The sequence below is a fragment of the Suncus etruscus genome, chromosome 10 (assembly GCF_024139225.1).
Source record: "Suncus etruscus isolate mSunEtr1 chromosome 10, mSunEtr1.pri.cur, whole genome shotgun sequence".
Classification (NCBI taxonomy): Eukaryota; Metazoa; Chordata; class Mammalia; order Eulipotyphla; family Soricidae; genus Suncus; species Suncus etruscus.
The window spans coordinates 95,407,930-95,422,834 of record NC_064857.1 but is presented as its reverse complement, the minus strand read 5'-3'; the positions used below and the strand labels follow the sequence as shown (position 1 = coordinate 95,422,834).

The following is a 14,905-nucleotide window of genomic DNA, read 5'->3' as shown; positions in this document are numbered from 1 at the left end:
GTGGCCCCTAAAGGAAAACAAAAATTACTTTTAGTGCATTCACCCTTTGGGAAGAGGCAGAGTGATGAATACTTCTTAGATACTTCTCCATATTCTCTTGCTTTTATATCTATATCACTTCAAGAATGCTACCCATCTCCTGAGAATTTTTTTTTTAAACTTTATTGGACTGGAGAGATAGCATGGAGGTAGGGCATTTGCCTTGCATGCAGAAGGATAGTGGTTTGAATCCCGGCATCCCATATGGTCCCCTGAGCCTGCCAGGAGCAATTTCTGAGTGTAAAGCCAGGAGTAACCCCTGAGCGCTGCCAGGTATGACCCAAAAACCAGAAAAACAAACAAACAAAAAATCACTTGATTTCTTGACTGATCGATTAATTGCTTTTCGGGCCATACCTGGCGGCGCTCAGGGAGGACCTTACGGGATGCTGAAGATCAAACCAGGGCCCATCCCGGGTTGGCTGCACTCAAGGCAAATGTCCTGCTATTACTCTGGCCCCCTCTTAACATTTTAACTTCAAACTGAAGTTTGTTACCTTTAGAACTTCCAAGTGCTAGACAATATTTTAAATTTGGCACAAATTTGCAAAAAAACTCACTTTCCCAAAGCACTACAGTGCCCAAGAAATCCTCTTGCTGGCTCCCCCTGGGTGTTGCACAGTGACCTAATATACATCCAGGGTTGAAAAATGGTTTTCAGTCTTGGATAAGAAAATCTGGTTTCTCATTTTTTCTTGGGGGGTGGAGTGGGAGTGTATTAGAGTTCTGGGTTTGGGCCACTCCTAGTGATGCTCAGGAGACCGTAAGTGTTGGCAGGGATTAAACTGGAGTTAGCCATGTGCAAAGCAAATATCTTAACTTCAATACTATCTCTCTGGCCTCTTTGCTTTCTCCTTTAACACATGTACTCATTTGGGGCCAGGGAGATAGCTCAAACTGAGCTCATACTTTGCATGTAGGAGATCTATGTTCAATTCTGGCGCACTTCTGGGTCTGCTTTCCCCCAAAAACAGCAACAAAAATACATTAGCTGATTGGAACAGAGAGGGGCCATATTTTATCTAGGTTAGATGCCATCAGTGGGGTAGTAACATTAGGGCCAGGCTTGGCACACACTCCTATGGCACCTGGTGTTGAGCAGAAAAGTCCCAGCATAGAGCCTGGAAAAAGAGCTTTTATTTCGGTATGCAAAAGAACCCCAGTAAATAAAAACTCAAAAAAAAAAGAGATGCCATTAATGTGAAGTTGTATCCTAGTTTCTCCACCAACTTACTCTCTCTGTAATTGACTTTTTAGCAATGACTGTTGAGTCATACTTTGTAATGGTCGCCACACTTCTGGTGCTTGCCAGGCACCACCCATCATGTTGCTCAGCACTGGTCACACATATTTTAGTTGGGGTACTTACATAAGTGCTTACTGGGGTTGTATTCCTTTAGTTATGCTTATGAGTAGTTGCTGCCTTGCTCATACACACCTGATTGCAACACAGCTGGAAGTTGCTTGCCTGACCCAAATGACAGAACTATGCTCAATGTATGTGGCAGCACCAGCCTTGTCTGGCAATGCAGACACCCATAGCCACTGGCACTGCACAGTGGTAAATGTTCCAGTGCTTTTGAAAGCTCTTCGGGGACCTGGAAGACAGCACAAAGAACCTGTGGCCATGCTTTGTATGCAGAGTTTAATCCCCTGCATCACAGGTGTTGAAACACTCTTTTTACCTAAAACAAAGGCGTTCCCCAGCTTCCTTGGTCCTTTTCACCAATCCCTTTCAATACCTTTGACTAGTAAAAGTCCACCTAGACTAGATTAGCTGATAATTCTCCCTGTCTGATTGGATTTGAGCTGGTCAATAAAGGGAGCTTGGGGCCAGAGCAGTGGTGCACGTGGTAGGGTGTTTGCTGTGCATGTGGCTGACCCAGGACAGATTGCAGTTTGAGTCCCCCAGCAAGCCAGGAGCCATTTCTGAGTGCATAGCCAGGAGTAACCCCTGAGCGTCACCGGGTGTGGTAAAAAAAGGAAAAAAAAAAGAGAAAGAGGTTTTTTGTTTTTTTTTTTTTTGGTTTTTGGGTCACACCAGGCAGTGCTCAGGGGTTATTCCTGGCTCCAGGCTCAGAAATTGCTCCTGGCAGGCACGGGGGACCATATGGGACGCCGGGATTCGAACCGATGACCTCCTGCATGAAAGGCAAACGCTTTACCTCCATGCTATCTCTCCAGCCCCGAGAAAGAGGTTTTGATTTGGCTGGCCAAGAGACCACAAGGCTAGAAATCACCCGATTCCATGCTTTTCTCCCTCATGACTGTCTTTGTTTATAACAGGGTATTCCTGCACTGCCCACATTACCCCTGGACTCTGAGCTCTGCTTAGAAGGTTTCCTGTCCCCTCCTCACATAAAAGTTTCTCAAAGGATTGGGGCTGGGATTCAGTGGTAGACCACATAACTCACATGGATGAGACTGGTTCTACCCCTAGCACTGCAAAAATCGTAATAATGAAGATGACAATAATAAAATTAAAAGACACAAGTCTATCAAGTTATAGTTAAATGCTCTTAGAAAAACTGTTAAATATGGTGACTTTTCCATTTCATGGTTTTTGTTTGTTTTTGTTTTGTTTTCGGGTCATACCCGGCAGCGCTCAGGGGTTGGTTACTCCTGACTCTACACTCAGAAATTGCTCCTGGCAGGCTTGGGGGACCATATGGGATGCTGGGATTTGAACATTCAAACCACTGTCCTTCTGCATGCAAGGCTAATGCCCTTCTGCCATGCTATCTCTCTGGCCCCTCCATTTCATGTTTAATGCTTCTTGAGAACTATAGAGCACTATCTTGCCAGTAATTCTTGTTTTTCCTTCCTAGTTGCTTTTCGACTCTATGATTTGGATAAAGATGACAAGATCTCCCGTGATGAGCTGTTACAGGTATGTGGGAGCACGCTCATGTAAGTGGATGGCATTTGCCAGAGTGATAGTACAGAAGGTAGAACATTTGCCTTACATACAGTAGATCCGGGTTCAATTTCTGGCATCCCAGATGTTCCCCTGAGCCCACCAGAAATGATTCCTGAGTACAAAGCCAGAAGTAACCCCTGAGCACTTCTGGGTGAGACCCTAAAACAAAAACAACAGGGCCCGGAGAGATAGCACAGCGGTGTTTGCCTTGCAAGCAACCGATCCAGGACCTAAGATGGTTGGTTCGAATCCCGGCATCCCATCTGGTCCCCCGTGCCTGCTAGGAGCTATTTCTGAGCAGACAGCCAGGAGTAACCCCTGAGCACCGATGGGTGCGGCCCAAAAACCAAAAAAAAAAAAAAAAAACACAAGTGGATAGTATTTGTGGGCCCTGTCTGAGAGTTCTTTGGGAGGCAGGAATTGTTATCCTTCAGGAAGCATTTATTTAACATTTGTTGTATGCACTGTCCTATACTAGATAAATGCAAAGCAGGTGCTCTGGGGAGCTTGACTTCTCCATTGACTTACTTCCTTCTCACAGTCAGAAGTGGATTTCAGGTGTCTGCCTTGCAAGCGCTAGCCAAGGATCAGGACCACGGTTCGATCCCCGGTGTCCCATATGGTCCCCCCAAGCCAGGGGCAATTTCTGAGCGCTTAGCCAGGAATAACCCCTGAGCACCAAATGGGTGTGGCCCGAAAAAAACAAAAAAACAGAAGTGGATTTCACAGCTAGCCACATGGTTTCTTTACTTTTATTTTCCCTTCCCTTGTCTTTGGAGATTACAGTATTGTAGGAGTTGCATACTTGGTTGTAGTATTGCCAGCAGTGACATTTGTGTTACTACAGATCACAACAGAGAGAACTGGGGAGAGAACTGTCAGCATCATGCATACAGATACCCCAATGCCAAGCTACTCCTCGGGCCTGAAGTCTGGTTTTGATATAATAGTTAAGTTATTGTCATACTACTTGTTGGCAACTAGGTCAGTTCTAATAGCACTGAGATAACTTGCATAAATTGCTCCTGAATTTTATCTAATTTAGGAACTACTACTATGCCCATGAGCTCTGAGCTCCCTGCTCCTCATACTTTGTTGCTCTAATGGGCACTTTCTGATCCAGAAGTAGAAAAGGCCTGGTACTCCGCATATTAGATTGGGCTGCCTCTTCTATGCCCCTTTCCTAAATACACACTTATGATGAGAGAACATTATTTTTATATTTTTGTGTGTTTTTGTGTGTGTGTTTGAGCGCCTTCTTGTGTGTGTGATCATGTCACATGGGATAGTGTTCAGGAACCACTCTTGATTTATTGTTCAAGGTCATTCCCAGAAATGTTTGGGAGGGGGGGACCATGATTGTTGGAGATTAAACTCTGGCCTGCTATATGTAAAGTACATGTTCCAGCCCTTTGAACACCCCTGGGTTTGGCCAAAAGCATTAATGAAACAAATAAAATGAAGTATTTATGATTGGTAAGGACCCCATTCAGTTAACATATTCTGATATTTGCATAGTAGGGATTTTCTATTTAAGATGTACCTAAGGGGCCGGAGAGATAGCACAGCGGTAGGCATTTGCCTTGCATTTGGCAGACCTGGGAGGAACCCGGTTCGGTTCCTGGCATCCCATGTGGTCTCCTGGCCTGCCAGGATTGATTTCTGAGTGTAGAGCCATGAGTCACATGTCACCCCTGAGTGCCATCAGGTGTGGCCTAAAAACCAATCAATCAATAAAGTTTTGTTTTTTAGCCACAGCTGGTGATGCTCAGGGGTTACTCCTGGCTATATGCTCAGAAATCGCTCCTGGCTTGGGGGACCATATGAGATGCTGGGGGATTGAACCTAGGGATCTGTCTTAAACTAGCGCATGCAAGCAGACACCTTACTCCCTTCACCACTGCTCTGGCCCCTAAATAAATAAAGTTAAAAAAAATAGTAAGATGTACCTAAAAGATAAGTGATTTCTACTCTTTTTTTTTTTTTGGTTTTTGGGTCACATCCAGCGGTGCTCAGGGGTTACTCCTGGCTGTCTGCTCAGAAATAGCTCCTGGCAGGCACGGGGGACCATATGGGACATCGGGATTCGAACCAACCACCTTTGGTCCTGGATCGGCTGCTTGCAAGGCAAACACCGCTGTGCTATCTCTCCGGGCCCTGATTTCTACTCTTCTTTTTTTTTTTTTTTCTTTTTTTGGGCCACACCCGGTGGTGCTCAGGGCTTACTCCTGGCTGTCTGCTCAGAAATAGCTCCTGGTAGACACGGGGGACCATATGGGACACCAGGATTCGAACCAACCACCTTTGGTCCTGGATTGGCTGCTTGCAAGGCAAACGCCACTGTGCTATCTCTCCGGGCCTGATTTCTACTCTTCTGAAGTAAATCTGAACTCATTCCATGTGTTAAAAAGATGGCTCACTGGGGCCGGAGCAATATATTGCACAGTGGTTGGGCGTTTGCCTTGCACGTGGCTGATCCTGGACAGATATCTGTTCTGTCCCCTGAGGGTCACTGGATGTGACCCAAAAACCACAAAAATAAATAAATAAAAAGATGGCACAGGCCCGGAGCAATAGCACAGCAGCAGGGTGTTTGCTTTGCATGCGGCCAACCCAAGACAGACCTGGGTTTGTTTCCTGGCACTCCATATGGTCCCCTAAGCCTGCCAGGAGTGATTTATGAGCGCAGAGCCAGAATTTCTTTTTTCTTTTTTCTTTTTCTTTTCTTTTTTGCTTTTTGGGCCACACCCGGTAATGCTCAGGGATTACTCCTGGCTATGTGCTCAGAAATCGCTCCTGGCTTGGGGGACCATATGAAACGCCAAGGATCAAACCTCAGTCCATCCTAGGCTAGCGCATGCAAGGCAAATGCCCTACCGCTTGTGCCACCGCTCCAGCCCCTGATATTCTACTTTTTTTTTTTTTTTTGTGGTTTTTGGGTCACACCCAGCAGTACTCAGGGGTTTTTCTTGGTTCCGTGCTCAGAAATTGCTCCTGGCAGGCATGGGGGACTATATGGGACACTAGGATTCGAACCGATGACCTTCTGCATGAAAGGTAAACACCTTACTTTCATGCTATCTCTCCGGCCCCTGATATTCTACTCTTATTCCATTGATCTGAGGATCTACTTTTATTCCACTACCATTGTTTTAATTATTACCACTTTGTAATACAGTTTTAACTTGGGGAAGGTGATGTCTTCTCCAATTAAAGTATTGCTCTAGCTATTTGGAGGAGTTATTATTCCATATGAATTTCAGAGTGTTCTATTTCTTTTAAAAATGTGCATGTCCATATAGGGATTGCATTAAATATATGCAATGCTTTGGGGGAATATTGCCATTTTGGGAGGAGTATTAATTCTTCCAATCCATGAACAAATGATGTGTTTGCATCTCCTTTTGTCATCTTTTCTTGAAGTAGTGTTTTGTAGTTTTCCTTGTATAGGTCTTTCATCTCTTTAGTGTAGCAGGACAGCCCCTGAAGAGGTTGACTGATGGAGGGATGGAGAATGAGGCCCTTTTCTTCCAGCTCGGAGCACGTGTCTGCCACCCTGTCTAGCCCACGGTTCTGAGGTGAAACGGCGGGTAAACAGCTCGCAGACAATCAGGCTCGTGGAAATATTTGCTTTATTCGGATGGACAAAACTGAAGTCCAAAGACTCCGATTCAGTTCCATCCAGCCAAAGCCCCTCGCCTTCCACAGACCCTTGCTCTTATAGTCCAGAGTCAGGTCCCACCCAATGGTGGGATCAGATACCAACCAATGGTGGAAGCAGAATCAGGTCCTACCCTGGGGTGGGGGCAGAATGCCAGGTCACACCCTAGGGTAGGGCACAATCACCTAATCAGATTAGGGTGAGCAACATAGTAATCCCCCAAAATATTTACATACACAACAATTCCCCCTTTTGTTTTTAGTAAACAAACAATATTGTCTACAATTATTAAAAGAAAAATTAGTCAATAATAAAAGAGCGGCTGTTTGCATAAGCGCATCACAGGAAAATGTAAAGAAAAACTTTTAACCTAAGCACAGGGTGTCTAAAACCAGAAACATGTATCAAGGAATCAACTACAAGCTCCTGAGAAGATAAATCTAAGACGTACATAGATCTTTCGAAGAGACACCAGAAAGGTTGTGTAGTAGGCAAGAAGAAGCACCTTTTCTTTATTTGTTGTTGTTGTAGGTGGTGGTGGTGGTCGTTTTTGGGTCACACCTGGCAGTGCTCAGGAGTTACTCCTGACTCCACGTTCAGAAATCGCTTCTGGCAGATACCGGCATTTGAACCAATGACCTTCTGCATGAAAGGCCAACGCCTCGCCTCCATGCTATTTCTCCAGCTCCATTTTTATTCAAGTTCAGGTAGACCAGAAAGCCCATCTTTGAGGGCATTGAACTAGGCCTTTATTTCGGAAGAAGTGGCACATACACCCTCTGCACAGTGGGGAGCCACTGCAATGATGATCAATAGATATCTGAACTTAGTCCAAGTTCTTAATCCGGTCTGAAGTACATAAGATGTCTGAAATTGATGTCGACTATTTATAGATGGGAGCTTAAGTCACAAACCAAAACAAAATGTTTAAGGCAGAGACCCTCCCTGTGTAAATAAACAACTTGAGGGCCCATCCAAAATGGATGGAACCTTTATAAACCTAGTATTTTGCCTATGATGCGCCCACGCAAAAAACCCTGAGAACAGACAAAAATATTATTTGGGAAATTATAGACAATAGTATATAACTCACAAACCTAAAGTTAAGAAAGCAAAACCTTAATGTAATACAACATCGATTCCTAATATTAAAAACTAAAATAGAAAAACATTAATTACGATAGTCAAAAGAAGCGTAGTACCAAACATAACTTCAAAGGATTACAGTTATAGGAAAAACAACAGATGTAATTTCTACAGAGTTCAATACCAATGTGTAAATATGAGGGGTCTGGGACTCCAAAAAGACCGGCAGAAGACACTTGATGGGTCTGGAAAAGCCGGTTGAAGCCTTGTACAGGAGATAACATCAAGCTGAATGAAGAAGGAAGGCCAGTACAGTCATCCATGTGTTGGGGCATCCCCAAGCGTTACATCATTACATCATAAGTTGGTTGGGCTTCTGTATTTCCTTTGGGATTGGTGCAATCTTGGGGTAGCCATTGTAGAAACGGTTAACAATAGCATTTTGTATGTGGATGGAAAACCAGAAATTCAGACAGCACAGTTTAACTGGGATCCAGAGACTGTGGGTCTTGTCCATGGATCTTTTCTCTGGTGTTACATTGTGACACAAATCCCAGGTGGCTTCATTTCCAACAAGTTTGCAGCATATATGGTGTAAAACTCCAACAGTCATGGATTTCTTCTTCCCGCCGAGATCAGGAAGCTTGTAGTTGTGGGTGAAGGAGATGGGTTGCACATGTGAAATCCTGAAAATTAAAATGTTAAGGACTAGGAAGAGAGAAGGAAGGATAAGGAAGACTAATTTGGGGAAGATAAAGTTAGGAAAAAGGAAACTATATACAAAATATGCAGAGGGCCCGGAGAGATAGCACAGCGGTGTTTGCCTTGCAAGCAGCCGATCCAGGACCAAAGGTGGTTGGTTCGAATCCCGGTGTCCCATATGGTCCCCCGTGCCTGCCAGGAGCTATTTCTGAGCAGTTAGCCAGGAGTAACCCCTGAGCACCGCCGGGTGTGGCCCAAAAACCAAAAAAAAAAAAAAAAAAAAAAAAAAAAAAACAAAATATGCAGAACAGACAGACACTAAACAAGACATACATACACAGACTTTACAAAAAATATGGCCATAACTCTCACTCATACTAAAAAATATTTGTTGGAAAGGATCCAAAATAGAGCAAAAGAAAAGAGAATTCAGCTGAATTAATTAAAAGCTCCTTAAAATGTAATAGCCGGCAATTGTTTAGATAAATCATTTCAAATTCACAAAAAAAATTTTTTTTTTTATGGTTTTGCCTAGCAGATCTGAAAGAGAATTTCATGCATAATACAAACATGGACAACTCTACTATACGTGTATATTAGTATATATACAAAGTTATTGTATAACAGTAACTTTATGATAATCAATCATAGGCAAGAAGCACTGTGAAGAAAGTCCACCTAAAATTATCATTATGTAAGCGTCTTAAAACCTAAATTGAGGGAAATAAAGCAATGATGTTAAAATAAAAAGAGTGAAAGTTGTTAAATGAGTATACCTAGAAAGAAAAACAACATTAATATGATGAGAAATTTCTCTTTCAGGTGAACCTTGACTAAATTAATTTGTAAAATTTCATGATTAACTGAGACCTAGAGCAATAATGAAATTAAGACATAAATCCATCCTACAAGGAAACACATTGGGGATTCATGATTTTCAATCTATATTCATTGATCATGCCTGTGGAAAGAATCCTAGAGCATTAATAGCAACTGATAAGGAAGTAAAATGATTATCTGGTGTTCATTGTAGATCTCTAAGAAGTATAAAACAGTATGTATGCTGCTGTGGATTTCACCAATGTATTAGGGACTTTTTTGATCTTCTTGTCATCAAAATTGATCCAGTGTTGTTTTGCAGCAATTTTACAGTATGAAGTACAGTGTCCATAGTGAACTTTACCATAATGGTTTGACACCGATGATAAGTTGTATTTCTTAATCTTGCTTTTATTCTCTGAAGTGAATTCCTCTAAATTGAGGTCTTCTAAAGGAAAATCTACATAAGTATGCAATTTTTTTATTTGTTTGCCATCAAAAGCAAAACGTTTCAAGTGTATTATAAGTACTGGTGGCAGTTTCCATAAGTACGTTTTCTTTGAAAAATCCCTTCTATTTTTGCAACTGTTGCACAGAACTTTGTTGTCATTTCTTAATTCTTCTTCTTTAAAAAATTCAGAGAGGCATTCCTGTAATGTACATTTATCTGTAGATGTAACAGCCAAAGACAAATGAACAAATGTCTCATAAACTTCAGACTTTTGGTGGCAAGTGAGACACTGGAGTATAGATTTGAATTGTCCTTGAAAGAGATCATAAATAATAGATTTATGAGCCTTTTGGTGTTCTGGACTAAATTGTTCATAATTTTCATTTCCCATGAGATGTGTAGTTTTGTCTGTCATTAGATTTACAGTAAGCAAGTCCTGATGTAATCCCTCTATTAGGAACATCAGTAGTTCGTGAGGATCCTGCTGATTGTGTCCAGCAAACTGGTCATTAAGTAAACCAATTGTTACTTTGAAGCTTTCAGGGTTAATATATCTATGAAATCCATTTCCCATGGTTTTGATGAGCCGACCAAATTCTTCGGCTAATTTACCTTCATGCCCCATCGGATTTTTCTTGTTAATATCCTTTTTATAATGATCTTTATAAAAATACTGAGTTAAGTCTGAAATATTATACAAGCATTGCAATATTGAGTTCATGTAGCAAGAGTTTCCTATATTTTGGAGCCCAGTTAAGACAGGTTCCTGTCTTTCCTTTTGCATCTCGGAGTGTAAGGGTTTATCACTACCATCAGTCTCACTCATTGTATGGTGTGTGACAGCTAAATCGTTCCCTGCCCCAGAGACCTTAGTAATATTACTGCTGTTAGTGTCTGAAGTATTCTGTTTTTTCTCTGAAGGGGAGTTTGTAGTCTGAACCTGATCATTTGTGCTAGCCCGATTTCTAACAAGACGTAATGGAACCCAAAATTTTTTGGGAGGGTCATCATTTATAGAAACATAGGCATAACCCCTTCCTCTTAGGAGAAGATAGCCAGCTATCCATTTTTCATCCTCCTCACCTAATCAGATTAGGGTGAGCAACATAGTAATCCCCCAAAATATTTACATACACAACATTTAGTTAAATTGATTCCGAGGTATTTATAAGGCACTATTGTGAATGGAATTTTTGCTAATATCTTTCTCTTTCATTATATGCATTTAGAAAAACCATGGACTTTTGCATATTAATCCTGTAGCCTGACACTTTATTAGGAGGTTTTTTTTTTTTTTTTTTTTGTGGTTTTTGGGTCACACCCGGCAGTGCTCAGGGGTTATTTCTGGCTCCAGGCTCAGAAATTGCTCCTGGCAGGCACAGTGGACCATATGGGGCACTGGGATTCGAACTGATGACCTCCTGCATGAAAGGCAAACACCTTACATCCATGCTATCTCTCCGGCCCCTATTAGGAGTTTTTTGTAGTATCTTTAGGTTGGTTATTTTTTTGGTTTTTGGGTCACACCTGGCTCTATGCTCAGAAATCACTCATGGCAGGTTCAGGGGATCATATGGGATGCCTGGATTCGAACCACTGTCCTTCAGCTTCTAAGGCAAATGCCCTACTGCTGCACTATCTCTCCAGCCCCAAGGGTTTTCTAAATAGTATATCATCCACAAATAGTGAGAGACTTCTTCCTTAGGGACAGGGGGGTGTCACATGATAAAGGCAAAGGAGGGGTCAGAGAGAGAGCATGGAGGTAGAGCTTTGCCTTGCATGCAGAAGGACGGTGGTTCGAATCCCAGCATCCCATATGGTCCCCCGTGCCTGCCAGGAGCAATTTCTGAGAGGAGAGCCAGGAGTAACCCCTGAGTGCTGCCGGGTGTGACCCAAAACCAAAACCAAAACCAAACAAAACAAAAACAAAAAAAGCAAAGGAGAAAAACTCTTAAGTCCTGGGGCCGGAGAGATAGCATGGAGGTAAGACGTTTGCCTTTCATGCAGAATATCATCGTTTCGAATTCCGGCGTCCCATATGGTCCCCCGTGCCTGCCAGGGAACAATCTGTGAGCATGAAGCCAGGAGTAACCCCTGAGCACTGCCGGGTGTGACCCAAACCCCACAAAAATAAATAAATAAATAAATAAATAAATAAATAAATAAATAAATAAATAAATAAATAAATAAATAAACTGTAAGTCCCATTTGCTAATCATTTCTGTTTGGAACTTTAAGTGACACATGGGAAAGGTAGGAAGAGCACTGACCTAGAGATTGGGCTGACCCCACGTCCTGCCTATATCCCTTAATGAATTGTTAGTTCCTCCTGTCCTCAGGTGCGTCCGGTTTTGGTTTGGGGGGTCTACCTATGCTTGGGGCTTACTCCTGGTGATTGCTTCTGGTGGTACTTGGGGACCGCATATGATGTTGGTGTAAATTTCACTTGCACTGGCTCTTGCAAGGCAAGCATCCTCCCCTCTGTATTAACTCTCAGGCTCCTATATGTAGTCTTGGGTTTTTTTTAGGGGGTCAGGGTGGGCCACACCCAGCGGTGCTCAGGGATTACTCCTGCCTCTACACTCATAAATTGTTCCTGGCAGGCTCAGGAGACCATATGGGATGCCAGGAACCGAACCCATGTTGATCCTGGGTCAGCTGTGTGCAAGGCAAATGCCCTGCCGCTGTGCTATTGCTTCTGGGGCCTCTCCCCCTACACCCCATCTTCAGTCTTACTAAAAGTTTCCTCATGCAAGCTTAATAAAAGTCCTGGCTCTTGGTGCCACAGGTGCTACGCATGATGGTTGGAGTGAATATCTCAGACGAGCAGCTGGGCAGCATTGCAGACAGGACCATCCAGGAGGCTGACCAGGACGGAGACAGTGCCATATCATTCACAGAATTTGTTAAGGTAAGTGAGCCCATTATAACAATTTAATTCTGCACAGGAGTGGGAGAAAAGCATTCATAAACATGAGGACATCATCTCTTCTTGTGCAACATTTATAACTGCAATTGGCCTTTTTTTTCCAGGTTTTGGAGAAGGTGGATGTAGAACAGAAAATGAGCATCCGATTTCTTCACTAAAGGGCAGAGAGCAAACTGTTCCTTGCTTTCTAGTATTTAAGAACTGGAATTGAAGCATCCTCCTGTCCACCAGCCCTACATCCGCTTCCACGGCCCTCTGCCCCTGAAGTACTATTACTGTTGCATGACAACCCCAAATACGTTGCATCAACACACACCTGCCTTTGGTGTCTAAACAGGGCATTACAGAATGGTACACAGTTTCTTTCTGATCCTCTTATTTGCCGGTGATCTCCAATTAAACATCTCCCCCTGTTCGGCTGCTGAATGCCACGTATACATCCAGTCTGAGAAAGTGAGCAAGGGACTCCTGTCAAGAATCTGCCAGCAAAGTTCTCTCCTTGGCCATTGGCCACCGGAGCCAGCAAGCTTTCCCTCCAGGCTGGCTGCTTTCTCCATCCTGTGCTCCCAACTTCTGCCAGCCAGGTCTCCCTCAGACTCCCTGCTTTGTGTCAAGCCTCAGTCCCCCATCTGTTCTGCATGGCACCCCAAACTCTGCTGGTAAATAGTTCTGTGGTTTGGCCATTTTTATCTACCTTAAAGTGAATCTCCGGGATGTTGCTTCTACAGAGGAACCACACTTTTCTCAGAATTGTGTGACCTGCTCTGTGCACTCTGCTGTCTTGTGAAGTATGTTTGGGGAAGGTTCTTGAGAGGTGGTGGCCATGATGAAACTCATGTGGAGCCTCTAGGCGGCTTGTCCAGGTTGCTCTCCCTCTGACCTCTGATTCCCAGAAGTCTAATCTTATGGCTCCTCCTGTTAGTCCCTTAGCATGGTGGTGGCTTCAGAAACACATTTGCCTGCAGCATGGCTTATTTTGGGAACACCATAACACCAGAATGGCTATGGTGACCATATGCTTGGGGACTTTCACACAGCTATTTGTGCAAAGAGGCTGAGTACCCCAAACACCTCCTATATTCCCACCTCTACAGCATGGTTTATGCCTCAGTATTATGTACCCTGGAATATTTTTCACTTCACCTTCCAATAGAAAGATTAGTGTTATGGAAGTGCCTCATTTATCCCAATCCAAGAGATTTAAAGATTGTCCTCAGTATCTTGAAGCTTTGCACAAAATTCTCTATTAATTGATATTTGGCAAATATTAATATTATGCTGGAAGCCATAGTCAGCTCCTAATACAGGTACAAAGTGTTGAATGTATCAGATCATTAGCCACCTGCTAACACTGACCTCGTAGCTCCTCTTATAGATCTTTGCTTATCCCTTATAAACACGAGGTCTGGCGCTGGTAGAACAAACTTAGAAGGCATTAAAGGCCTTTGCATGAGCCAGAGCCGTTTCTTTGTCTATGTCAGCTAGTATTGACCTCACTGAATCAGGCTGCTGTCATCTTAATTGTCTGTCTGTCTGTCTGAGTCTCCTCATCATGTATCTCGCCGGGACTGGCTCTCTCTGATTCATTGCTTGCTTGCTTGCTTGCCTCCTTGCTTTGGAAGGCTCTACCAGACTGTGTATGCACCATAGTTCAGGATAGGGGTTGCTGAAGCAAACTAACCCAAGATAGAGAAGAGTGGGGTCAGGAGTAGCCAGGCTGGAGGACTCCAGTAGAAATGACTGAGGAATTCTTGACGAAGTATTAGTCTGACTTTGTAATCAAGTGATGTAATATAGGAATTTTATGAAAGGGAAGAATGACACTGATCTATTAGGTACTTCAGAGGCTCCTTGACTTAAAAGTCCTGAAGATTATGGATTTTTCCTTTTTGGCTGTATATCAAACCATTTTAATCCACAGTTGTGCCTTATTGTTCCATTAAAATTGTATTCTTCAGTCCATCAATAAATATTTGTGGTTAAAACAAAATAACTTGGTTGACTTTGTGAGTTTCATATAATAAGCCAAAAAGATATTAATGGTCAAGCATATGCCTAGTGTCTGTGAGGCCCTGTATTCAATCCCTGGTACTGAATGCCATTCACTTCCCTGGTGACCCTTCCATAGCTAACCATAACAACAAACAAATTAAATGACTCTCCTTTACCTTCAGTGTGCTTTTTAGAATTCTTTTGCTTGGGGGACATACCCGGCAATGCTCAGGGATTACTCCTGGCTCTGCATTCAGAGATCATTTTTGGTGGGGCCCTTGGGGGTCAATATTGGATGTCAGGTAT

General features: G+C 43.0%; 1 protein-coding gene across 1 annotated transcript in view; it reads left to right on the top strand.

Moving 5' to 3' along the window:
• Positions 1–14,600, top strand: part of CHP1 (calcineurin like EF-hand protein 1) — a 61,909-nt gene extending 47,309 nt beyond the window's left edge. Inside the window, exons 5-7 of the mRNA XM_049781480.1 lie at positions 2,868–2,929; positions 12,467–12,589; positions 12,712–14,600. Coding sequence (XP_049637437.1) covers positions 2,868–2,929; positions 12,467–12,589; positions 12,712–12,765 — 239 coding nt within the window. The 3' untranslated portion in view covers positions 12,766–14,600. The remainder of the gene's footprint in view (positions 1–2,867; positions 2,930–12,466; positions 12,590–12,711) is intronic.
• Positions 14,601–14,905: the final 305 nt, after the last annotated feature.